Source organism: Ranitomeya imitator, chromosome 5 (assembly GCF_032444005.1).
Source record: "Ranitomeya imitator isolate aRanImi1 chromosome 5, aRanImi1.pri, whole genome shotgun sequence".
NCBI lineage: Eukaryota > Metazoa > Chordata > Amphibia > Anura > Dendrobatidae > Ranitomeya > Ranitomeya imitator.
In genome coordinates this window covers 638,781,424-638,806,287 of record NC_091286.1, presented here as the reverse complement: position 1 = coordinate 638,806,287, position 24,864 = coordinate 638,781,424, and the positions used below count along the sequence as shown (strand labels likewise).

The 24,864-nt window shown below is 43.4% G+C and overlaps 1 protein-coding gene across 2 annotated transcripts in view; it reads right to left on the bottom strand.

Annotated features, from left to right (window-relative positions):
* Positions 1-1,225: 1,225 nt before the first annotated feature.
* GEN1 (GEN1 Holliday junction 5' flap endonuclease) overlaps positions 1,226-24,864 on the bottom strand; it is a 67,782-nt gene continuing 44,143 nt past the window's right edge. For both annotated transcript variants that reach the window (XM_069728127.1, XM_069728128.1), the window contains 8 exons: positions 20,851-20,942; positions 18,733-18,883; positions 17,786-17,822; positions 17,630-17,710; positions 10,415-10,545; positions 8,782-8,843; positions 7,451-7,594; positions 1,226-5,118 (listed from right to left, as the gene is read on the bottom strand). In XM_069728127.1, coding sequence (XP_069584228.1) covers positions 3,794-5,118; positions 7,451-7,594; positions 8,782-8,843; positions 10,415-10,545; positions 17,630-17,710; positions 17,786-17,822; positions 18,733-18,883; positions 20,851-20,942 — 2,023 coding nt within the window. In that variant the 3' untranslated portion in view covers positions 1,226-3,793. The remainder of the gene's footprint in view (positions 5,119-7,450; positions 7,595-8,781; positions 8,844-10,414; positions 10,546-17,629; positions 17,711-17,785; positions 17,823-18,732; positions 18,884-20,850; positions 20,943-24,864) is intronic.

Below are 24,864 nucleotides of genomic sequence, written 5' to 3'. Positions count from 1 at the left end.
GACAGTAAAGCGAACTTTGCAGTCTACAAAAAACCCTAAAGCAAAACCCACGCAAAGGGGCAAAAAAAAACCACCGTGCCGAACTAACGGCACGGCGGTACACCCTTTGCGTCTCAGAGCTTCCAGCAAAACAAAAGACAAGCTGGACAGAAAAAAAGCAACAAAAAAGCAAAAAGCTATACAGAGCAGCAGGTCACAGGAACAATCAGGAGAAGCTCAGATCCAACACTGAAACATTGACAAGGAGCAAGGATAGCAGCATCAGGCGGAGTTAAGTAATGAAGCAGTTAACGAGCTCACCAGAACACCTGAGGGAGGAAGCTCAGAAGCTGCAGTACCACTTGTGACCACAGGAGTGAATTCAGCCACAGAATTCACAACACGCGGCATAACGCGGTGTAACGTAGTCTGTTAACGCCGCCATTGAATGCAATGTCGGACGCATCGCTAGCGCACGCCCACAATGGGAGTGCGCTTAGCGATGCGCCGTCATTTGAGTGACGGACCTGAGACGCGGGCTGCAGCATTTCCGGGTCCGAGTATTTTTGACCTCACTGTGCTCTTTTTGTGTCTTCAAGTTCTTTGGTGGTGTGAACAGGTTCCTACAGACTTGTTCAATGTGCAAGTAGCCCATGTGTTTCTGGTTCTATAATTGTTTTCTTGTTTCTACAAGACTGGGGAGTCCATCACTCCTCTGTGCGTCATTTGCATTTAAGCTGTTCCATCCTGCATGTCCACATGGATATTTTCTCTCTGAACGCTGCTTATACAAGTACTATACAGATGATCAGATTTTAAATACATCAGATAGGGATTACAAACATTAGATAGGACTGCTCTATAAGGGTATACCTTGACGATTGGTGGAGCAGCTTCGTATACATTTTTTTTTGCAAAAAAAACGTATCAACTAAATACCCTGTTTTTTTTCCATCTTTTGACAAGCACTTGCTTACTACTGTGATTTTTTTCTTTCTTACAACAGAGTATTTTTGACCTCACTGTGCTCTTTTTGTGTCTTCAAGTTTTTTGGTGGTGTGAACAGGTTCCTACAGACTTGTTCAATGTGCAAGTAGCCCATGTGTTTCTGGTTCTCTCCGCATCTCACAGCCATCACTTTCTTTACAGCCATTTATTTATTTCAATTCCATTTAGAGATTTAGATTTTTGGCAAGTCATTGGCATAGAAGAATAAAAAAATTATCAAAAAGCACAAACAATGAAAGAAATGGTATATTTTTTTAATTGTAAAAAAGGGTCTTCCACCCTTACACTGAGAGAATGTACTTTTACTGGGAGCGAAAACAGATCATGACCAGAATATTAGAAACCAATTTTGAAATATCCAACTCCTTACAGTATATATGGTCCACACAAACAGTAAGCCAAATCCAACTAAAGGTAACAGATCTCCACTCTTAGAAAAGTGGTCCTCCAGTAGATATTAGAAAAAAAAAAAAACAATACAGATAGTATTCACCCTCTCCGCTGGTACTCCCATCTGTGTTTTGCTGCAGTTGTGATGTCAGGATCGACAGCGCACATCACCACTGCAGCCAATCACAATGCTTGGAAGCTTATTCATATATGGAAAGTGTGAATGGTGTCTGCTGAGCTTAGCGATTGGCTGCAGTGGTGATGTGTGGTATAGTCAGAGTTGCAGCCAAAACACAGAGACAGGAAGCAGCAGCAAGTGTCGACGCTGGACCGGTGGAAGAGGGAAGATGAGTACCGTTTGTTTTTTTCTTACTAGTATTTGAGCGTTGGGGATCAATTTTCCAAAAAATGGAAAACCCACATATTGGTTAGTGTGGCTGTCCAGTGGAAAGAAGCAGCGCCACTCTTGTCTGGAATTACAGTTAATCCTTATTCAAGTTAATAGGGCTTAGGCCGAACCTAGACCAGGGCTGTGGAGTCGGAGAGTCGAAGTCAGGGAATTTGAGGAGTCGGCGTCAGAATCGGGGTTTGGCTTACCGACTCCACAGCCCTCATTGAGAGGTCAGTAAGTCGTGAGGCAAGTATGATCCTGATGTCCAGTCCGGCGTGGCTCTCCTGACCCAAGAGCCTTAATATATGCCTATGAGGTTGGAGACCTGAGGCCGTCCAGTTATCACAATACATTTTCGGATAGTTTTCATGGATGTCCACATCTGCCATTAGCTGCAATTCCAGATGCAACCAATAGAGTAAATTTCCACTTTTTGGGGAAAAAAACAAATAAAATGTTTTTCTTTAAACATTCAACGACTGCCTTAATCTTGGTACACATCGGTCTGTTTTAGGGCATGATCTGAGGAAAAAAAAAAGCTACACCACAAGCCCAGGTCAGCTCTCATCTTGTGCAATGACCAGACTTCCCCTAAAAGGGTTTTTCCAAAAAATGGACAATTCCTTTAAATATCTAAAATGAAACCGTAGATGAGAGATCAATGATTTGCCAAGGTCCTCCTTTAAAAGTGAAGTTCTTTTATTATATAATATTTATGTGCTTATATGTTGGACTGAAGTCGCACTGGTTTTGTGAAATGGGTTCAGATCCAAAGCAAAATTTTTAATGGAACCTCTCAGCTCGTTTTTACATATGGAAGTAATGTCTTAGGCTGTGTGTCCACGTGCAGTAAACGCTGCGTGTTTGACGCTGCATAGAGACGCAGCGTCAAACACGTAGCGTCCAGATGTTACAGCATAGTGGAGGGGATTTAATGAAATCCCGTCTCCACTATGCGTGGTGACACGCACGCGGCGGCCCTGCGACTACGGACATGCGGCGTGTCTTTTAAGATCACAGCATGTCTGTATATCTTGCGGCGACGCTGCGCCGCCGCAAGATATAGCACAGGGCCCTATGCGTGGGGTGCGATGATCCCGGTTGTGTTTGCTATGAACACATCCGGCATCATCGCGTCCCAGAAGGGGGCGGGGCTTAGCGCAGAGCGGGTTTGCCGGCCATCCTAATCGTGGACACATACCCTAACAATAAAATGAATATAGTTTTTCTATATGAGCGATGGGTCCGTAATGAGAAATCTAGCATTAAAGTCATATGTAAATCAGGCTGGAAGTGCACTGGGGGCGTGTGAAAGCACTCAGAAGAAGTAATCACAGTGCATTGACATGCCCCCCAGTGCACTTTGAGCCTGATTTACATATTGCTTCTACACTAGAGATTTCTCATGACTGGAACATCAGATATTTACAAAAACGTATTGATTTTATTGGTGGACAAGCTCCTATATAGCCATAACACTACTTCTACATATAAAAATGTACTTATAGGTTCCCTTTAAAATGAGCAGAGAAAAGCCAAACGGGAACTCTGATACCAGGAACTAAACTGTTAAAGGGTTATTCCTATTGTACACCAAGCAATATACAATCAATGGCATGAATAGAGCTGAGCTGCAATACCAGACACAGCCATGGCCTAGGGTGGCGCAGCTCCTGGAGAAAGAACTTAAAGGAGTCTTTATTTTTTCTATGTACATTTAAATTGCAAAAAGTAGAAAAATGCTTTAAGAAAAAGGACAAACACAGGAAAGACTAGAATTAAAATACAAATAAAATGCTGACGGTGCTTCAGGTGTCCTGTACAAGTCCTAAATTACACAATCTCTTTTTCTCCAGCAAAACCGGTATACGACTGGCTCCCATAATGTTAGTGCGCTGAGGGAGTTCAGAGGACAGAAAGTCAAAGTTCAAAGGTTTTCTGCAGAATTTGGGAGTTCTCGTTACCAAAAAGAAAAAAAGTAATCACTGGACGCACATAGACAAGGAAGAGAAAGGGCAGAAAACATTAACTGTTCTGTAATTGCCGGAGCCTTAGTCTTTCTGACAGTGGCAAAGGACTGTCCACGCATATTATAGAGTCATCATCATCACTCAACTCATCCGGGGACTTGCCATCTAGGACTTTGGTTTCAGGACTTGATAATATGTTATCGATATTAGGAACACTAGAAATACCAGTACTAAATGTATCCAGTTCCAAGTTAGACGCTGTCCTGACAGTAGCACTTTTGGTTAAGGGCATCTCGGACTTTGTTCGCTCTTTCTTGAAGACATATGTTGGTCTACCACCAGTTCCTTGTTCATCTTCGTCTTCACTGGAAGATGCCATTTTGAGGCACACGCTTTTCTTCTGAACCAGTTTTGCAGACAAATCATACACCATCTTGCTGGGAATGCTTCCATCCGATGCAGGCCTCACAGGAGCGACTGCAATCTTCTTCACAAAAGTGAATGATTTGGTGGTGGGACGATCATGTGTCCAACAGTTTGGGTCAGGCTTTCTGATACAGTTGATTTGCTTCTCACTTTTTTGACAGCTTTGTCCTTTAGTTGACTTGTTATGTTGAAGTATTTCCTTAAAATTTAAATTATGGTTAGAACTGGACTTGACGTCCCTCAAATTGAGGCTTAGGGGAATGGGCTTTAAAGGTAAGCATTTCTCAGGGACACTGGGTTGTTTTGAGGAGGCATTCTTTAAAAGTATTCTTTCTCTCAAAGGCAGCTTTTGTAGATGTGTAATACAAGGAGAGTCCGATAACGCCAAGATTGGTGGTTCGGATTTAGCTTCCAAATTATCCTTACCTGGTCCTACCATTTCATGGGTTGCGTTGTTGGTTGTCTTTACTTGTACTTCAGTGTTTGGGCCATCATGGAAACCACATGTGTGACCACTGCTTATATGAGGCTCAGCCTGAGGAGACAGGCTAAATGAGGAGGCTTCCCAATCAATGCTACTCAAATGTAGATCTGCAACCATGGATGAAACATTAGGAGAAGTCACTGAAGACTTTGGTCTGTTATTTGGTGCTGGAGAAGAATATTGACCATCAAGTTTGTCCAAGTCATCTTCTACATGTATAGGTGTGGTGGAAACTTCTAGATCATTTGATATCAAGTTAACCATAGGCGGTGTAGGACAAAGAGTGTCAGGTAGTTCATTCGACCAGTTACTTCTGCTAAGACAAAAGGTGGTTTTACGGTCTTCACGTTCTTCTAAGATCGGCGGAGAAACATTTGTCTCTACAGTTGGGGTTAAACTCATTTCAGACAGGAGTAAAGCCACGTCATCCACATTTTGAGGAACCTTGGGTTTAGGTTTATTTCTCTTACCTACAAAACAACAAATATAATTTGGTAAATTGCTTACAATTCTCATCAAGAAACTTCTACTGCAGAGGAGGTATCAATGTAAATTTCCATTACGTTTAGTTAATTACAAGATTTTGCTAGCGTTAGCAAATACTGACTAGGACAACAGCAGTAGAATTGATTGGTGTCTAAAGCAAATTGTGAAATAGTCAGAGACAGAAGAGGTTATTTTCAGCCCATTACCTCCTCTGCACTTAATTGGGTGTCTGATTGGACAAAGGACTACACAATCAGAGAAAGAGAGTAATAGAAAAGATGCAATAGACGTATAATGCCAGCGGTTAAGACTCGCGAGTGACCAATATGTTACACAAACGGCCCATCAGAGCTCAGCAATTTTCCACTAACTGCAGCTATATTTCATCTGCTCGCATCTAATAACACAAACAAGAGCAACATCACATGGTCAGGAAAATGCTGAGGCTGCAGTACGACAGCTGTATGTAGAAAGAGAAAAATTCTAAAATTCGCTCTGTGCAAAATAGTATACCGGCCTTTTCACGCAAAACTTGTAGAAAAGTATGATATTGCTGCACTGATCCACAGCTATGAGATTAAAATGCTTTTGGTGCACATACCAGTCTAACATATCCAGAAGCTAACCTAATTCTCATGCTCTGTAACTTGCTATCAACTATTTTTGAGTGAATGGTTTCTCTTCATCGGCGATCTGCCAGCATTATGGGTGCTGGAACCTGCTGTCATGTCACAGCATGTAGTATGTCTGACATTGTCCAATGGCTTGCCTACCCTGAACCAAAAGACCACCTTTCTATTACACATATATGCAGTTTCATAGACAGGAGAGACGGAGTTGAGCGATAAAGACCCATCACTACTTCCTTTAGAAAGATAAAGACCCTTCCCTACTTCTGGTAGAATGATAAAGACCTGCCTCCATTTCCTGTAGAATGAATAAGACCCGCCCCCACTTCATGTAAAATGATAAAGCCCCGATTCACTTCCTGTAGAATTAAAAAGACCTGCCCCCACTTCCTGTAGAATAAAAAAGACCTGCCCCCACTTCCTGTAAAATGATAAAGCCCCGACCCACTTCCTGTAGAATTAAAAAGACCTGCCCCCACTTCCTGTAGAATTAAAAAGACCAGCCCCCACTTCCTGTAAAATGATAAAGCCCCGACCCACTTCCTGTAGATTTAAAAAGACCTGCCCCTACTTCCTGTAGAATGATAAAGCCCCGACCAACTTCCTGTAGAATTAAAAAGACCAGCCCCCACTTCCTGTAAAATGATAAAGCCCCGACCCACTTCCTGTAGATTTAAAAAGACCTGCCCCTACTTCCTGTAGAATGATAAAGCCCCGACCAACTTCCTGTAGAATGAAAAAGACCTGCCCCCACTTCCTGTATAATGATAAAGACCCGCCCCCTCTTCCTGTAGAATGAAAAAGACCTGCCCCACTTCCTGTATAATGATAAAGACCCGCCCCCCTCTTCCTGTAGAATGAAAAAGACCTGCCCCACTTCCTGTAGAATGAAAAAGACCTGCCCCACTTCCTGTAGAATGAAAAAGACCTGCCCCACTTCCTGTAGAATGAATAATACCTGCCCCCACTTCCTGTAGAATAAAGACCCGCCCCCACTTCCTGTATAATGATAAAGACCCGCCCCCCACTTCCTGTAGAATGATAAAGACCCGCCCCCCACTTCCTGTAGAATGATAAAGACTTGCCCCACTTCCTATAATCCATGTAGGCATCTCTCCAGCTAGAGACTGAGATGACAACAGTTACACAGCATGGCGACACCTAGTGGCCGACACTGGAGCGATTTTTGGGGGTCATACAACATAAAAATTATATACAGATTGTCCATCACATCAACTATGAAATGAGATCAAGTTGTCTGAAAGTACAAAGGGCATTTAAAAATACTTGGAGAGGTCTGACGTTTTTAGTAAATTCTTGAACACTCCGTAAATTAGTAAAAGTTTTACAATACATTACAGAATTGGAGTTAGGAAGTATTAACCCTTGCGCTGAATTACCCTGGACTCTTCCTGCTTGGAACATTCCATGGAGATGCTTTCTTCTAATGCTAATTGTTTTTCATATTTTCCCAGGAGGAGGTACTGCACAACACAGATTTCTAAGAAAATATTTCCTAGGAATCTTTTTTAATGGGAAATACAAATATTTACTAAAACCGTCTCGCCAGGAAGAGCAAAAGGTCATTCAGCTCTAAGGCATAATGCATATACCCATATAGGAAAAAAAAAGAAAAAAAAGACGCCATTACATTTTGCGGCACATTTACAGATCATATGATACTTACATTTCTGCTTCAGCATCTCGGCCTCTAGTTTTTCTTTCTGGAATATGTCTACAATCTGAGGATAGGCCTCCGAAAAGAGCGATTCTTCCTCAATGGTCACCAAGGGGCCATCCGGCGGGTGATCATCGGGGAAAACGTAACCGGCTGATACAAAGAAAAGAATAGAAGCAAATATACAACACATAGATCCACATAGAGGAAGGATTCTCCGCACTTGGTATCCACTACACATCTTTCTCATTTCCATCTATCGCTCTTTCACCATTTTTTTTTCCCTCTCACGGGTGCTTGGGTCCCAGAGAGGCAAAAAAAAAAAAAAAAAAAAAAAGACCTTTGGCCCCAAAAAGGGAACAAACAGGAACTTGGGCCGCAGAAGGGAAAAAAGGCCCTCAGACCCCAGAAAGGGGAAAAAAAAAAAAAGGAACCTCAGGCCCCGGACAAGAAAAAAGAAACAAAACAAAACCTCGGGCCTCAAAGGGACATCAACAAGGATCTCGAAACACAGAGGGACAAAAAAGGACCGCGGGCCACAAAGGGGCAAAAAAAAGACCTCTGGATTCAGAGGGGGAGAATAAAGTACCTTGGGCCCCAGAGTGGCAAAAAAGGACCTCGGTCCACAGAGGGGCAAAAAATGACCACAATCCCCAGAAGGAAAAATCCAGGGGGTAAAAAAGGAACACAGACCCCAGAGTGCAAAATGACTATTTCTGCACTGTAAGGTAAAGTTTGTGACATTTACAAATGCGGTAGAATGAAAGGGTTAAAGAAATGAAAACTAATGTGCGAGCCCCTTAGTATCTGACCATGCGTACTAAACCATTCACTTGTGGGTCCTAATCTGTATCCCTCTCCATATAATCCCATTATCTCCACTTGTGAGGAATCTCTGACAATTCACTAGTGGTGGAGACATCGGGGAGAGGGTCCGCACGTCATTACACCATGTAATCACACTCAGCGTCACCCTGCACTATGGCCGCATTTATGAAAACGTACATAGAGGTCGAGGGGACGAGTCCCACCATCACACACTCGCTGGAGTAGATACGCGGCCCCCAAACTATCGGCATTCCCATATTCAACATACTCAGACTCCAGACTTGGACAGGCTGGATTTCAATGCATCTAATTCTTTGTTTCTTGTGAAAGAGAATCAGCGGCCCGGCGGATCGGTCGCCTCTAATCTCCTGCTATATAGATCACATGCTCGGACAAACTGAGCATCCATATTTATGGGCCGATTGATGGACGGGATTGCTTTATTTCAGCAGCCGAGGTGGAAGGGTTGCAGTCAGGCTCAGGCATGTCATTCTTCCGCTGTGGATACAAACCTGGCGTCACCCACTCGATTTCTAAGCAGGGAATTCCGTTTCTGACACGGGTCTTAACGATTCTTAATGGAAAAAAATATATAATAATAATAATAGCCATTGTAATAAATAATCGTAACAATAACTATAGTAATAAGAAAAAAATTATTGCAATGGTAAAAATAAAGTGTAATCATAATAAATATAGTAATAAATAATTATAATAATAGCCATGGTATTCATAATAATAATAATAATAATAAATCCAAAACCAAAATAGCAATAATAATAACTATAGTAATAATAAATCCTAATGGCAATAGTAATAAATAGTAATTATAACTGAAATAATAGCCATGGTAATAAAAAATAAATAAATAAATAAATAAATATAATAATAATAATAATAAAAAACAGCAATAGTAATAAATAACTATAGTAATGATAAATCCAAATAGTAATAAATAGCAATTATAATTGATATAGTACTACTACTACTACTAATAATAATAATAATAATAATAATAATAATTATTATTATTATTAAGTGATAATAGCAGCCATGGTAATAAAAAAATCCTGCAATAATAATAGCTACAGTATTATAACAGCCATGATAATAATTATAGCCATAGTAATAAATGATAACGATAATAATGAAACCATAGTAATAATTAATAGAATAATCATGGTTTTATTGCTAATAGCTTTAAGAATAAATAATAATATTAATAGCCAAGGAAATAATTACAACAATGAATACTATTAGTCATAAATAATCCTAATAATAATAATAATAGACTTTTAAATAATAACAGTAATAGCCCTAGTAATAATAAATAATCATTGATCCTGAGAATTAAGGGGCCAGTTGCTGGTTTTAGCCTTGCGTACCCTTCGCGTTTTCCCCCTGATCACTTGTGCATGAAGTTGCAGCAGAGCTCTATACAGGGGACTGCGGCAGCTCCCTGCACAGGAGCTCCACTGCGCAGGGAAAACTTAGAAGAGGACCCAGCACCAAATCAGATCAGTGGCTTCTCCATTCTCAGGATCAGAGGGGCTCCTAGGTTATAGGTTTTATCTATACAAAACCTTTAAAAGGAGTGTAAAAGGGTTAGGGCATATATAGCCTGCAGGTCCCCTACTCCCCCCTTAAAAAAGGATCAGCTGATTGCTGTAGGGGCTTCCTTTTAAATTGGGGTTGATCTGATTATCATATTTTGCATTAGAAAGGACTTATTCAATCAAAAGTGCTCAGTTTTCGCTCTTATTTTAGTACACTGTTCCTCTGAGTTGTTTTTTTTTTTTTTACAATTCTGCCATACAGTTATTATTATTTATTATTATAGTATTTACAGTTCCAGAGCTATGAGGCCTGTTTATTTAGCGCTGATTGTTATGACCTTCATAAGGAGGCGTGGCTCGCAGGATCCTCGGGGGCGTGTCTTTAGAATGCTCTGCATTATTATCCGGTGAGACACGACTATTAGAAAAGACCGTACAAATTAGCACCGAATAAAGAAAAGCCCATACCTCAGGAATTATATGGCAGATTATACAAAAAAAATAAAACAAACAGGGGATCTGGCAGAAGGTCCTATTTAAATGCAAAAATTGCAGCAGGAGTGGTCAGTAAATGGGTGCAATCTGTTACCGGACAGCCTGTAGCTGGGCATCATGTCTTCGGCCAGCCTTCCTCTCGTGCATATCGTAGAAGGTCAGCAGGATCAGGACCTTCTCACATGAGTAGTGTTTGGGCCACTCCATCCATTCCAGAGCAAAATTCTAAGACAGGACACAAGAAAGTCCTGGTTATGGCACAGTCCATTCATTTATGTTGCCAGTAACATCTTTGCATTATAACATCACCATTTTATAGTGTCGGAGGAGTCAATTTATCTCTGATGATAACATCCTGGAGGACAAACATGTCCTTGGTGGTCATTGTGGTGCGCAGGCCATTCACATTTAGCGCAGTGCCATAATCCAAGTGGGGCGATATGGCAAAAATAAGCAAAAATTCCACTATTTGGGTTTTTTATTTTTATGATTCATTGTGCAGTTATTATGGTGTTCATTGTGGCATAAAAATTAATTTGTTATTCTGCAGGTTGGTACGATGAGGGTGATTTTATTTTAATGGCTTAAAAGCTTCTGAATCTTGTAAAATAAGTAATAAAATATCGGTTGGTGTTGCCACTTTTTTATTTTCTTTTAACAGAACAGGGTGAGGGCCTTTTTTGCATTCCTCGTTGTAGTTTTTATTGGTACTATTTGGTGGTATATTTTGGTGATGTTTAAAGCAACTTTTATTGCAATTTCTTTTATTTGGGTGGGTGGGGGGGATGGAGGTGCAGTGATTAAAAAAAGTCAATTCTGATGATTTTGTTCCTAATGGTGTTTATCTTGTGAGTTAAATAAATTTACATTTTGATAAACTGGACTTCTACAGACGCAGAAATATCAAATATGCATAGATCTATTTTTTATTACTCTCCCCATAACTTGTAGTAAAGATCATAGTCTCATATGAAGCCTAGCCTGCAGCGGGGCCTCACAGGAGGAACACCAAGATGGTGGGAGACCCCAGTGGACACCCCAATTGGACAGGTGGGCACTGCAGCAGAATCCTGCCACTTTCATACATTAATATTGTTACACACCTGTCTCAGGTCCGGGCTTTGCTCCCTATACCCCGGTTAGCTAAACTTTCTTGTGCTCCACGTCAGGCTTTGCAAGTAGCCCGGCATGCTACCATGTGTTGAACGCCTATATAAGCCCTCTCAGGATACATACCTGGGTCTTGGTAGTAAGACTTTCTACTTTGTTTGTGCACAGTTCCTATCTTCAGTCTCCAGGATGTCTCCTGGCTGCCTGTGGTTTCCAGTCTCCAAGTTACCTTGTTTACGGCTTTCAGTACCATTGCTATCTGTCTGCAGTCTGCAAGAAGTCTCCTTTCTGCCTGTGGTCTGCAGAAACTTTGCTACCTGTCTGCGGTGTCCCGAACATCTTCAGTCTGCCTGCAGCTTTAAGTAACTACTATCTGTCTCCAGGATTCTCCTGCCTGCATCTTCTAGTAATTCTGCTACTTCTCTGCAGTCTCCCAAACGTCTCTGGTACTCAGGTCTGCCTGGAGCTTCCAGTAACTTTACTACTTGTCTGCAGTTCCCTGGACGTCTCTGGTGCTCAGGTCTGCCTGGAGCTTCCAGTAACTGTGGTACCCATCCGCGGTCTCCAGGATGTCACCTGACTGCTTTTGGCTTCTGATAACGCTGCTACCTGCATGCAACAGCCGCTTGCTGCGCTTACGCCTTTGGGCTTTGAGGATCCACCTATTGGGCCCCATTTGTGACAAAGAATATATACGTGGATAAACAGACTGGTTGTCATGATCCAGACCGGGTTTTGAGTCCTGTCTTCCCCTTTGTCCGTTCTGGTCATGCCAGGGGTTAACTTTCTCAGCCTCAGTCTGGTCTCAGGTTTACTATTTATCTCCGCTGTGTCCTGCACACCATGTCAGTTATAGTTTCTGCCTACGGCGTGTGTAGCTGACTCCATTTGCCCGGATTTGTCCTGCTGCTAGCTTACTGAACCTGTGTTTGTTTTTCCCCTCTTCCCTTCCCGACTTAGTGTTCTCCTTTCGTGTATTGACTCTCTGATTTTAACTTGGCATGGACCCTGACCTATGGTTTTGTCTCTTGTCTTTGGCATATCTGCTACTGACCAGTACTGACCCATTCGGCTTGTTGTTGACTCTGTGTTTGCTTATTCCTTTTGTACTGCGTTACAGTCTTCTATCGACCCGGCTTGTTTTGACTATTCTCCTGCCACCTAGTGGTGGCCTCATCGCCGCATTGAAGGTCTTGCTGTGTGCAGTCCTTCCACAACTCTATTGCCACCTAGTGGAGCTTGCATTTACCTGCATTGCACTGGTGTTAGGAGGTAGATGCTAGCTGTATTACAGCTCCCGAGGCCTCTCCATACACCACACGGTGACGGATATATATTTGTTGGTGCGGGAAAGTGGTTAATGTTAGGATTGGACAATCACAGAATGTGTATATGGGTCTCCTGATTTTCTAGACAGATGACAAGATTGGGCTTGTTGACCACACTTGCCCAGGTCAAATTTTCCCCTTCAACTTTTTCAATGAAAGCAAGCAGAGATCTTGTAAACCAGTAAAAAATTATACACACACTATGAGAAAATTGCAGAACAGAAAACTTGATAGAGATTGCAACTGCACTGACTGGATTCACACTTGTTCGAGGAGGAACAGAGGAATGGCAGAATGCAGAGCGGACAATACAGAAATCAGGAGACAAGACAGATCCTCCTTTGCCAGACATGGGATGTCCTCCGCTGTGTACCAAGTATTATTTTCCAGGATCAATACAGCTCAGAATTGATAACAATTTGACTTTGTAGGACCGGCGTCGGCTTACAGGATCATGTCACTGCATAAATTCCCGACTGGGGTGTATGCGGAGAAAGCGACGGTCGGCACAGCTGCTTAGTATGAGGGAGGGAATGCAATATGAACTGAGGTCATGTTATAAAAAAAAAAAAACTGAGCGTGAAGAGAATCAGAATGATGAAGTCCATCACTAGGTATCTAGATGCCACATAGAGGAGAAAAAAAAAATAGGACAAACTTAACGCTAAAATTCTCACTTTCCAGCTCAGTTCCTGGCTTGTCTTCCCTTATGTATACAGAGCGAGCGCTCTCTGACATCGCAAAAAAAAAAAAAGCTTTGTATGAAAGTTCTAATGTATGAAAGTTCTACTAGATCTTCCAATGCAAGAGGTGCCGCATTGGTTACCGCCTGCTACCTCTGACATACACAGTCTGCAGTGGATACTAATCTGTATTTATTGATATTTTTCGCTGTACCTCTCTGCATAGATGAACAGTCACCTGTATTTTCTCTATAGTTGTACCAATATATCGCAGTCCATCGGACAGTGCTGGCTTCAGTTAGTTGAACAGCATCGCATAGAAAAATTTCTGCTTTTTCGGTCCAAAGTGTGCACTGAGAATCCAGAGTGATCATAGTCTAACAGTGCTGGTAATACTCCCAAAATTTGTAGATTGGATTGAAATATCAGGAAAACTATATTTCTGTCCAAGGTAACGATCCTGTGAGTTATGTTGGGATAAAAGAGACTGCATTTTATAATCTCCGTATAGAGCTGCCATACATGCTGGGGCTTACATTTACCATTACACGTCTCCTACTAGAAATAATTTTTTTTTTTTTAATTCTTCATTGCTTCCTAAATGTAAAAAGTTAAAAACATCCGTTCACCAATTTTTTTTTTTCATGTGGTTGCAGAGTAACATTTTTTTTTTAAATTTTGCCTCTCCATTGAGAAGATATTAGGAATCAAATATTAGCACCTAATGAGTTAACTTTAGTTGAGTCCAAGTGGGTGTTGGCAGATAGATTTCACTGGGGGCGTTATCTAAAATTATCTGATAATATCCACTTCTGAAGTGAACTCATTAGGTGCCAAAAACTATGATTTCCGGTGTGGAGATATTAGCAATGTGTTTGGCACTTAATAAGTTAAGAGGGTTTAAATCAGATAATTTAGATCACGCCCACAGTGAAATCTATCTGATAACGCCCACTTGAATTTAACTAAAGTTAACTCATTAGGTGCCAAATATTTGATCGCTAATATCTCTGCAACGGAAGGATGAAATAAAAAGAAAAATGTCTTATTCCGCTCAGCAACCACTAATACATGGTGTATCCAGTTCACCATAAAAAAAAATTGCTGGAAATTAATCTTTAAACAACTTTTTCTGCTGCAGAGAGTCTGTAAGTCCTCTATGTAGCGGAGCGTTTTTGTAAACCAGCCTGAAGAAGGAGCCTCTGTGCTGCGAAATCTGAAAATATAATTTTTCTAGTTATCACTCCCAGAATACTTTTGTGTTTTGGGGGCATTAAAGTATTGACAACGATTTTTCTGGCTAACATGCTACCCACAAAATAATTATTTGTTGCAAAAGTAACAGAGTCCTGTTCCTGACAGCTGTACCTGCTCTTCCCTTCTCTCAGTGTTAGAAATAGCAGAAGGGAAAGGGATGTACGTGGTTATGTGAACAACACAAAAATTGAGCTTGGTTTAAGTTGGTATACATGCAGCACATAAACGAATGTTCACATTGGCCATAAAGTGCACAAAACATACGAGAAACAAAATGAGCAAAAAACCCTGCAGGAACTAAATAAGTAAAAAGCAAGTGCATCTAAATAACTCAGGGTTCTTAGTAATACTGTTTGTGATCAAAAATAGCATAAAAGCCATCCCACCAACGTCAAAGTGCCCTGATTGGGACGGTCCTATGTTGTCTATTATTAAAAACCTTAGCTAACATGGTACTCACAAAATAATTATTCATTGCAAAAATGTGACAAAAGTAACAGAGTCCTGTTCCTGACAGCTCTCCCCTTCCCTTCTCTCAGTGTTAGAGATAGCAGAAGGGAAAGGGAAGTACATGATTATGACGCAGGGATGAGCTATGAGTAGTCAAACGCTGCAGAAGTTTGTGGATAGCTATGGGAGGCTCCCTTTGCTCCTTAAGGCCCACATACACATTTTAATGTATGTGGAGGCCCATGCAGATGATGTCAGGGGGGGATAAAGATCCAACAAGTCAAGAAGTCTGGTAGAGAACACAGGAGCAATCGGAGGAAGGAACGCTCCTGGGAATGTGAGATTCAGAAGGGGAGAGAGCTGCCGACCAATCGACTGTCCAACAGATTTCTATTGTGACATATAGCTGATCATCAAATCAGATGGTCATAATGCCGTACTGACTAGTGATTGGATGAGAGGAAGAGGGGTACTGATCTGACTATCAGGAAGGCGCGTGACCCAAAAATAGCGAGCGGAGACGGGCATACGACTGTCATCAGATGCCATGTGGGAGAATGTATATAACACAGCAATGTTAAATTAATGACCCCAGAGGAGTAAAGCTACAGGAAACGTGTAGGGTCATTAAATATAACAGCCAAGCAGAGAGAGGAATGGAAAAAAAAAAGAGGAAAAAAGAGAAAAAACAAAAAGGGAGGCAGGAGTGATTCTGGTCTCTGGAAAATAAATGAGACCAATACAAAGCAGACCTCCCCATAACGAATGACAGCCATTAGCTACAAGTATCTCTTGTCTCTGTACAACAAAGCCAGTCCTCGTGTGATAGAGGATAAGGATTTAAATAAGCCAAGAAACATAGGATCTAAATGTTACAACCTTGTATTTGTTGTTGAAAACACTAATTACAATGGGGGACATCTGAGGAGCGAGAGCTCAGTTTTAAAGGGAAAAATGTCAACTAAAGAAATGTAATTTATCTGCATATATAGGGGGCGAGCTACATGTAAATAGCATTTGAAGAGAACCTTTCACCAGTATGAGCATGTTGAACTGGCCTCAAGATGGAATAGTGGCTGCAGAGACAAATTTTTTTAAAATATCTCACCTCCAGTGCAGTGCTATTAGCTTGTAAAGTATAGATTATAATTTATGCTAAGACAGAGCGGGATTTACCAGAGATTTTTCTATGGGGGCGTGTACTTTTTCCCCTGTATGACATTGACATAAGCAGAAGGAAAAAAAGAAAATGTCCCTAGAGGTCAGAACCAGCTTTCTCCTGTAACACATGTAATGACACACAGACCTGCTCTCTTCTGTGATCTCTGCACTGAATGTGTAGAGCAGAGTTATGTTTCATTACAAACACTTCCAGAGTTTTAATTTCCCAGCAGACAGTGTGGGGGTAGTGGATATAGAGGAGTTGTGTCTCATTACCAACACTTCTTGCAGCTCTCCTATCACAACAGCGTCATCTCTACTCTACTTTCCCCTCACTCCACATTGACAGTGCTGTGAAAGGAGAGCTGCAAAATGTGTTTGCAATGACACACATCTCTGATTTACTCACTGTCCCCAATCACTGACTGCAGTGAGATGAGATCTGCAAGAGGTGTTTGTAATGATGCATAACTCTGATGAACTCTACATCAACAGAATCATGCAGGGGATAAAGTTACCGCCCCAGAGATGAATCTCTGGTAACGCCCACTTGGTCTCAGCATAAATTAGAATATAAGTTTTACAAGCTAATATCTCTGCAACGGGGATGAGAAATTAAAGAAAAAAAAAAAAAACAGGTCTGAAAGGTCCCTCTTAAAGTATCCCAATAAAAAAAAATGATTTTAATAAATTTTTCAGTTCACTTTTGGAACCAGCGAATACATTTCTTTTGTTAAAGGGGGTTGTACACAAATCTCCACAGAATTGACAGGGAGAAAGAATGTCAGGAAGGGCAGAGGGGGAAAAAAATGGTCTATAGAAAAGAAAGAAAAAAATTACAAAAAGAGAAAATTAGAGCCTAGAAGTTGTGATGATATATTGGATCCTAAAAATCTCAGCACCAAGGATACACCCAGAAATCACATCCAGCCTGTATTACAGGTAGAGACACTCCCACCAGAGAAAAATCTATAAGTCCACTGGCTGCAAGTCAGTACAATTAAAATGCTCTGTACAGGTGCAAAACAATGATATCGCTTATATTGGTGGACAAGCGCCCAAACAGCCATACCACTACTTCCATATGAAAAAGGTACCAACAGATTCCCTTTAAAGAACATGGCTGCTTACTTCTAGAAACAGCGCCACATGTCCTCACAGGTTGTGAGAGGTATTGCAACCACATTACAGTCATGAGCTAGGGAGGAGTGCACACACTGTGCGCACCGCAGGCCTCCAGGAGTGTCAGTGTGCAAGCACGAAAACCCATAGTAGAAAAAAAATGTATAAAAGCTGAAAACATAAAATATATGAATGTACCTGGAAGCACGACAGACTGGGCCTCCTCCATTTGATCACTTTGACCAATTTATCCTTATTTATGAGAAACTCCTCAATAACCTGGAAGAACGAAGAAGAAAAGTCACGACCATATCTCCAGGTTAAAATTCTGCAGGCAAAATGAAGTCAACTCACCTCGGGGTACGGGAAGCCCTCACGTTTCTTGGCTTTCCTACAGGCAGAGATGAAGAGCACAAGAATGAAAAAAAATCAATCAGGACTGAGAGTATTCAGTGGAAAAATAAGATTTAAGAAGATCGAACCACCGGATTCACTTCCGAGTAAAAGAGGATCAATATGGCTATTGTGCACGAAGACGGCTAAGGGTGGACTGGCCGATTATTTTACTTGTCTGCAGTGATAACGTAAAGGTATTGTCCAAATTTCGAGACCATTATATATATATTTTTTAAATTAAATGCATGCATTTTGTGCTAAAAATAATTTTTACAATTGGGTTTCATAAAAAAACAACAACAAAAAAAAACGTTGCACCTTTTGACTTGTACAGGCTCTTTGTTTTTCTGCACATTGAACTTCGATGTGGTCTTTGGTCATAAATCAATGAGAGGATATCACAAAATTATTGATTAAAAAAGAAACAAAAAACAGCAGACCATAGGAATGAGCTCACTGAATGATTCCCAGTTAGCTCATTCTGCAGTCAACAGAGGACGTAGACTATAGAAGACTAATGGAGCAACATTTTTAAAGAAACCCAATTGCAAAAATAATTTTTAACCAAAAGTAAATGCATATAAGTGAAAACAAATGTCTCCCAAGACCTACAGTATGTACATGAGCCAATAATCATAAAACTGCTGATTCCTGATCACTGACCGATGTAAAGGTGCCGCTGACCAACCAACAGGCAAACAAAACACTTGTCAGCGGATTGGATCATTAATGTTGGCACCATTGTTTTTGGCAGTACACCGCCCCGTGTAAGCACGGGGTATACTGCCGACAATACCATGGTGTGCCCGTGCGGTCTGCCAATGCCTGTGTGAACGTGGTCAATAAATGAGCGCCCAGTCACTTATATATGGTCGATCGGCCCCTGTAGATGCAGCTGTACGTACATCTTAAGGGTAAACTCCAGTGAATTGTTCTTCTTTTCTTGTTCAGCCTTGTGCCAGTCACAGGGGCAGCAGTAATCGTAGTCATGAGGCTCGCAGTATTTCTCGCTTCCACACAATTTGCAGCCTTTCCGCTCGTGCTCTTTGGTAGAACCTAAAAAGGGAATGACGATACAATATCAGTTATATGAGAGACCCATCGTCGTCTTTCCAGTCGTATTCTGGATGAAAGAAGAATTCCGGAGAAAGTTTTCAAACAACTCTGTGTTATGCAGTTCCTCTGTTATTCCTCCTGGAAAAAAAGCAATTGATAACTGGGCGTCAGCGATGCTTCTCCCTACACATTCTAAGACCATCAACATTGGCTGAAATGGTACACGGCCTTTGTCATTTCATGGGGAAAGCAGATGAGTCAGGAGGGGGTGATGGGTTCTATTTAACTTTTTGCAGAAGCTGCTCTGCACAAACAATACAGAGTTAAAAGCTGTATGTAGATGTAGGAGGAAAGATGTAGGAGGAAAGATCAGGCTAGCAGACACAGCCAGACTCCGCGCCTAGCAGACACAGCCAGACTCCGCAGCTAGCAGACACAGCCAGACTCCGCGCCTAGCAGACACAGCCAGACTCTGCGCCTAGCAGACACAGCCAGACTCCGCGCCTAGCAGACACAGCCAGACTCCGCGCCTAGCAGACACAGCCAGACTCCGCGCCTAGCAGACACAGCCAGACTCCGCGCCTAGCAGACACAGCCAGACTCCGCGCCTAGCAGACACAGCCAGACTCCGCGCCTAGCAGACACAGCCAGACTCCGCGCCTAGCAGACACAGCCAGACTCCGCGCCTAGCAGACACAGCCAGACTCCGCGCCTAGCAGACACAGCCAGACTCCGCGCCTAGCAGACACAGCCAGACTCCGCGCCTAGCAGACACAGCCAGACTCCGCGCCTAGCAGACACAGCCAGACTCCGCGCCTAGCAGACACAGCCAGACTCCGCGCCTAGCAGACACAGCCAGACTCCGCGCCTAGCAGACACAGCCAGACTCCGCGCCTAGCAGACACAGCCAGACTCCGCGCCTAGCAGACACAGCCAGACTCCGCGCCTAGCAGACACAGCCAGACTCCGCGCCTAGCAGACACAGCCAGACTCCGCGCCTAGCAGACACAGCCAGACTCCGCGCCTAGCAGACACAGCCAGACTCCGCGCCTAGCAGACACAGCCAGACTCCGCGCCTAGCAGACACAGCCAGACTCCGCGCCTAGCAGACACAGCCAGACTCCGCGCCTAGCAGACACAGCCAGACTCCGCGCCTAGCAGACACAGCCAGACTCCGCGCCTAGCAGACACAGCCAGACTCCGCGCCTAGCAGACACAGCCAGACTCCGCGCCTAGCAGACACAGCCAGACTCCGCGCCTAGCAGACACAGCCAGACTCCGCGCCTAGCAGACACAGCCAGACTCCGCGCCTAGCAGACACAGCCAGACTCCGCGCCTAGCAGACACAGCCAGACTCCGCGCCTAGCAGACACAGCCAGACTCCGCGCCTAGCAGACACAGCCAGACTCCGCGCCTAGCAGACACAGCCAGACTCCGCGCCTAGCAGACACAGCCAGACTCCGCGCCTAGCAGACACAGCCAGACTCCGCGCCTAGCAGACACAGCCAGACTCCGCGCCTAGCAGACACAGCCAGACTCCGCGCCTAGCAGACACAGCCAGACTCCGCCAGAAATGGAAATAAACTGATTGCTGTATACAAAGCACTGAACGATGCGGTGTGTAAAATATAGGAAGTAGTAATGGTGCTTCCTCCTCCCGATCATGTAGCGGTCGGATAACGGGAGAAACTAGAAACTGCCGAGTCTCATCAAACCCAGATCAGCATCAGAGCAAACTTATTTTCTCTGTAAGGTTAGGTTCCCACTATAAGTATTGGGGCGTTTATGATGCACCGTATTTTCGATGTGCAAAAAGCACAGAGTCTTACAGTTACGGAAAAATGGATGGGATTTGTAGAATTCACACACAGCTAGAATATAATTAGTGTAAATGTAGCAGGGAAAACCCCTCATTAAAGGGCTGGAACTCCTTAGCACTTACGGCACAGTACTGTGAACTCATATACCTGGATGACTGCAAACAGTGCAGTGAACGGTTTTTTTGATGGGCTTAGTGCTCTCTGTGGGATCGTCAAAATGTTTCCTCCACTGGTAAAACCTAAAAAGAAGAAGAACAGAACCATCAATTAAAGAGAACAAGACCGAGCCTTGCAAGTCTACCACCCTTTCTTGTAAAGTCATTCATCCCAGTTATCTTTTATATATAAAGTAGTATTACGTTGGTTTTCTAAATAACCTTTAATTGGTTATTCCCATAATTAAAGGGGATCTGTCGTCAGGATTTCATCCCCAAACTATGTACATGCGATGTAGCTCTTTAAGGCTATGTGTCCACGGGGCGTATTGACAGCGCTTTGGACGTAGCGGATACCCCGCTCTTCCGAAAGCGCCACACCCTTTTGTACACGCAGTGATTCCGCAAGTGTTCATTGAATCACCGCATCCTATACACAGACTGTGTTATGTATCTTGTGGAGACGGAGTGTGTCCTCAAGTTAATTAGACATGCTGCGGTCTATAAAGACGTGCCGCATGTCTGGTTACGCAGGTGTGCCGCCTGCGTGTTTGTATGCATAGTGGACATGGGATTTCATAAAATCCCCTCCACTATGCTGTAACATCTGGACGCTCCATTACTGAGAAATCAGTGTTTGAGTTGATATGCAAAAGAGGCTGAAGTGCTATGGTAGATCTGAAGCCTCTGCCACTCCAGGTCTATTCCCCACCCAGCGCTGCCTCCTCCTGCTTAAGTGATATCTTTGCCTAAAGTCACATAGCATAGAGGCTGTCAGCCAACCAGGAGAAAGCGGAGCTGGGTGAGGAATAGAGCTGGAGTGACAGAGGCTTCAGATCTACAATAGTCCTTCAGCCTCATTTCTATATCAATTCAAAAGCTGATTTCTTAGTAACAGAGGAACGGACCGGCCTTGTAAAGGTATTGCTGGACTGGCCTTTGAAATAGCTACATTTGCATAAAAATAGTTTTGGGGTACAAATATGCTGAGATTCCCTTTAAGGTTTATTCCACCCCAAATCAAAAGTTTCTCACTCCATAGGAAAGGGGATAACTTGGTGATTGCTGGGGGTCCAACTGCTGGAACCTCCACCGAGCCTCTATAGCACGGTTCTGAATCAGTCAGAAGATAGGCCTCAGCTTCATTCATTTTCTAGGAAGTCGCAGCGCTCAGATTTTTTTGGGAGTTCCAAAGACAATGAATGAAACGGAGGCAGGGCATGTGCACCTCCTGTCCATTTACCTTTTTTGTCAGAGTTCCAGAGCTAGGGATCGCTGAGGGTTTGATCATTGGGACCCCCAGTGATCAGCAAGATATACCCTGTACTACAAATAATTTGATTTTTTTTTTTTTTGGGGGGGGGGGGAATAACCCTTTAAAGGGCATCTGTCAGTAGGAACTGAGTATGTGCTGAGATACTCGTGTGCTGAGATACTCAGCAGTATGGATACCAGCAGCCTACAGCAGGACTGTCAGTGAGTGTGTTGAGATACTATGCAGTATGGATACCAGCAGCCTACAGCAGGATTGTCAGTGAGTGTGCTGAGATACTATGCAGTATGGATACCAGCAGCCAACAGCAGGACTGTCGGTGAGTGTGCTGAGATACTATGCAGTATGGATACCAGCAGCCTACAGCAGGACTGTCGGTGAGTGTGTTGAGATACTATGCAGTATGGATACCAGCAGCCTACAGCAGGATTGTCAGTGAGTGTGCTGAGATACTATGCAGTATGGATACCAGCAGCCTACAGCAGGACTGTCAGTGAGTGTGCTGAGATACTATGCAGTATGGATACCAGCAGCCTACAGCAGGACTGTCAGTGAGTGTGCCGAGATACTATGCAGTATGGATACCAGCAGCCTACAGCAGGACTGTCAGTTAGTGTGTTGAGATACTCTGCAGTATGGATACCAGCAACCTACAGCAGGACAGTCAGTGAGTGTGCTGAGATACTATGCAGTATGGATACCAGCAGCCTACAGGACTGTCAGTTAGTGTGCCGAGATACTATGCAGTATGGATACCAGCAGCCTACAGCAGGACTGTCAGTTAGTGTGTTGAGATACTCAGCAGTATGGATACCAGCAGCCTACAGCAGGACTGTCAGTGAGTGTGCGGAGATACTATGCAGTATGAATACCAGCAGCCTACAGCAGGACTGTCAGTGAGTGTGCTGAGATACTATGCAGTATGGATACCAGCAGTCTACAGCAGGATTGTCAGTGAGTGTGCCAAGATACTATGCAGTATGGATACCAGCAGCCTACAGCAGGACTGTCAGTTAGTGTGTTGAGATACTCAGCAGTATGGATACCAGCAGCCTACAGCAGGACTGTCAGTGAGTGTGCGGAGATACTATGCAGTATGAATACCAGCAGCCTACAGCAGGACTGTCAGTGAGTGTGCTGAGATACTATGCAGTATGGATACCAGCAGCCTACAGCAGGATTGTCAGTGAGTGTGCCAAGATACTATGCAGTATGGATACCAGCAGCCTACAGGACTGTCAGTGAGTGTGCCGAGATACTATGCAGTATGGATACCAGCAGCCTACAGCAGGACTGTCAGTGAGTGTGCTGAGATACTATGCAGTATGGATACCAGCAGCCTACAGCAGGACTGTCAGTGAGTGTGCTGAGATACTATTCAGTATGGATACCAGAAACCTACAGGACTGTCAGTGAGTGTGCTGAGATACTATGCAGTATGGATACCAGCAGCCTACAACAGGACTGTCAGTGAGTGTGCTGAGATACTCTGCAGTATGGATACCAGCAGCCTACAGGACTGTCAGTGAGTGTGCCGAGATACTATGCAGTATGGATACCAGCAGCCTACAGCAGGACTGTCAGTTAGTGTGTTGAGATACTCTGCAGTATGGATACCAGCAGCCTACAGCAGGACAGTCAGTGAGTGTGCTGAGATACTATGCAGTATGAATACCAGCAGCCTACAGCAGGACTGTCAGTGAGTGTGCGGAGATACTGTGCAGTATGGATGCCAGCAGCCTACAGCAGGACTGTCGGTGAGTGTGCTGAGATACTATGCAGTATGGATACCAGCAGCCTACAGCAGGATTGTCGGTGAGTGTGCTGAGATACTATGCAGTATGGATACCAGCAGCCTACAGCAGGACTGTCAGTGAGTGTGCTGAGATACTATGCAGTATGGATACCAGCAGCCTACAGCAGGACTGTCAGTGAGTGTGCTGAGATACTATGCAGTATGGATACCAGCAGCCTACAGCAGGACTGTCAGTGAGTGTGCTGAGATACTATTCAGTATGGATACCAGAAACCTACAGGACTGTCAGTGAGTGTGCTGAGATACTATGCAGTATGGATGCCAGCAGCCTACAACAGGACTGTCAGTGAGTGTGCTGAGATACTATGCAGTATGGATACCAGCAGCCTACAGCAGGGCTGTCAGTGAGTGTGCTGAGATACTCTGCAGTATGGATACCAGCAGCCTACAGCAGGATTGTCAGTGAGTGTGCCGAGATACTATGCAGTATGGATACCAGCAGCCTACAGCAGGGCTGTCAGTGAGTGTGCTGAGATACTCTGCAGTATGGATACCAGCAGCCTACAGCAGGGCTGTCAGTGAGTCTGCTGAGATACTCTGCAGTATGGATACCAGCAGCCTACAGGACTATCAGTGAGTGTGCTGAGGTACTATTCAGTATGGATACCAGCAGCCTACAGCAGGACTGTCAGTGAGTGTGCTGAGATACTATGCAGTATGGATACCAGCAGCCTACAGGAGGACTGTCGGTGAGTGTGCGGAGATACTATGCACTATGGATACCAGCAGCCTACAGCAGGACTGTCAGTGAGTGTGCTGAGATACTATGCAGTATGGATACCAGCAGCCTACAGCAGGACTGCCAGTTAGTGTGTTATTAGCGTTACAGATTCATTCACTCACTTTCTGTACAATTATTATTTTTTCTTGACTGAATTGGAAAACTGCTGCGTTTTTGAAAAATGCAGATTGTCACT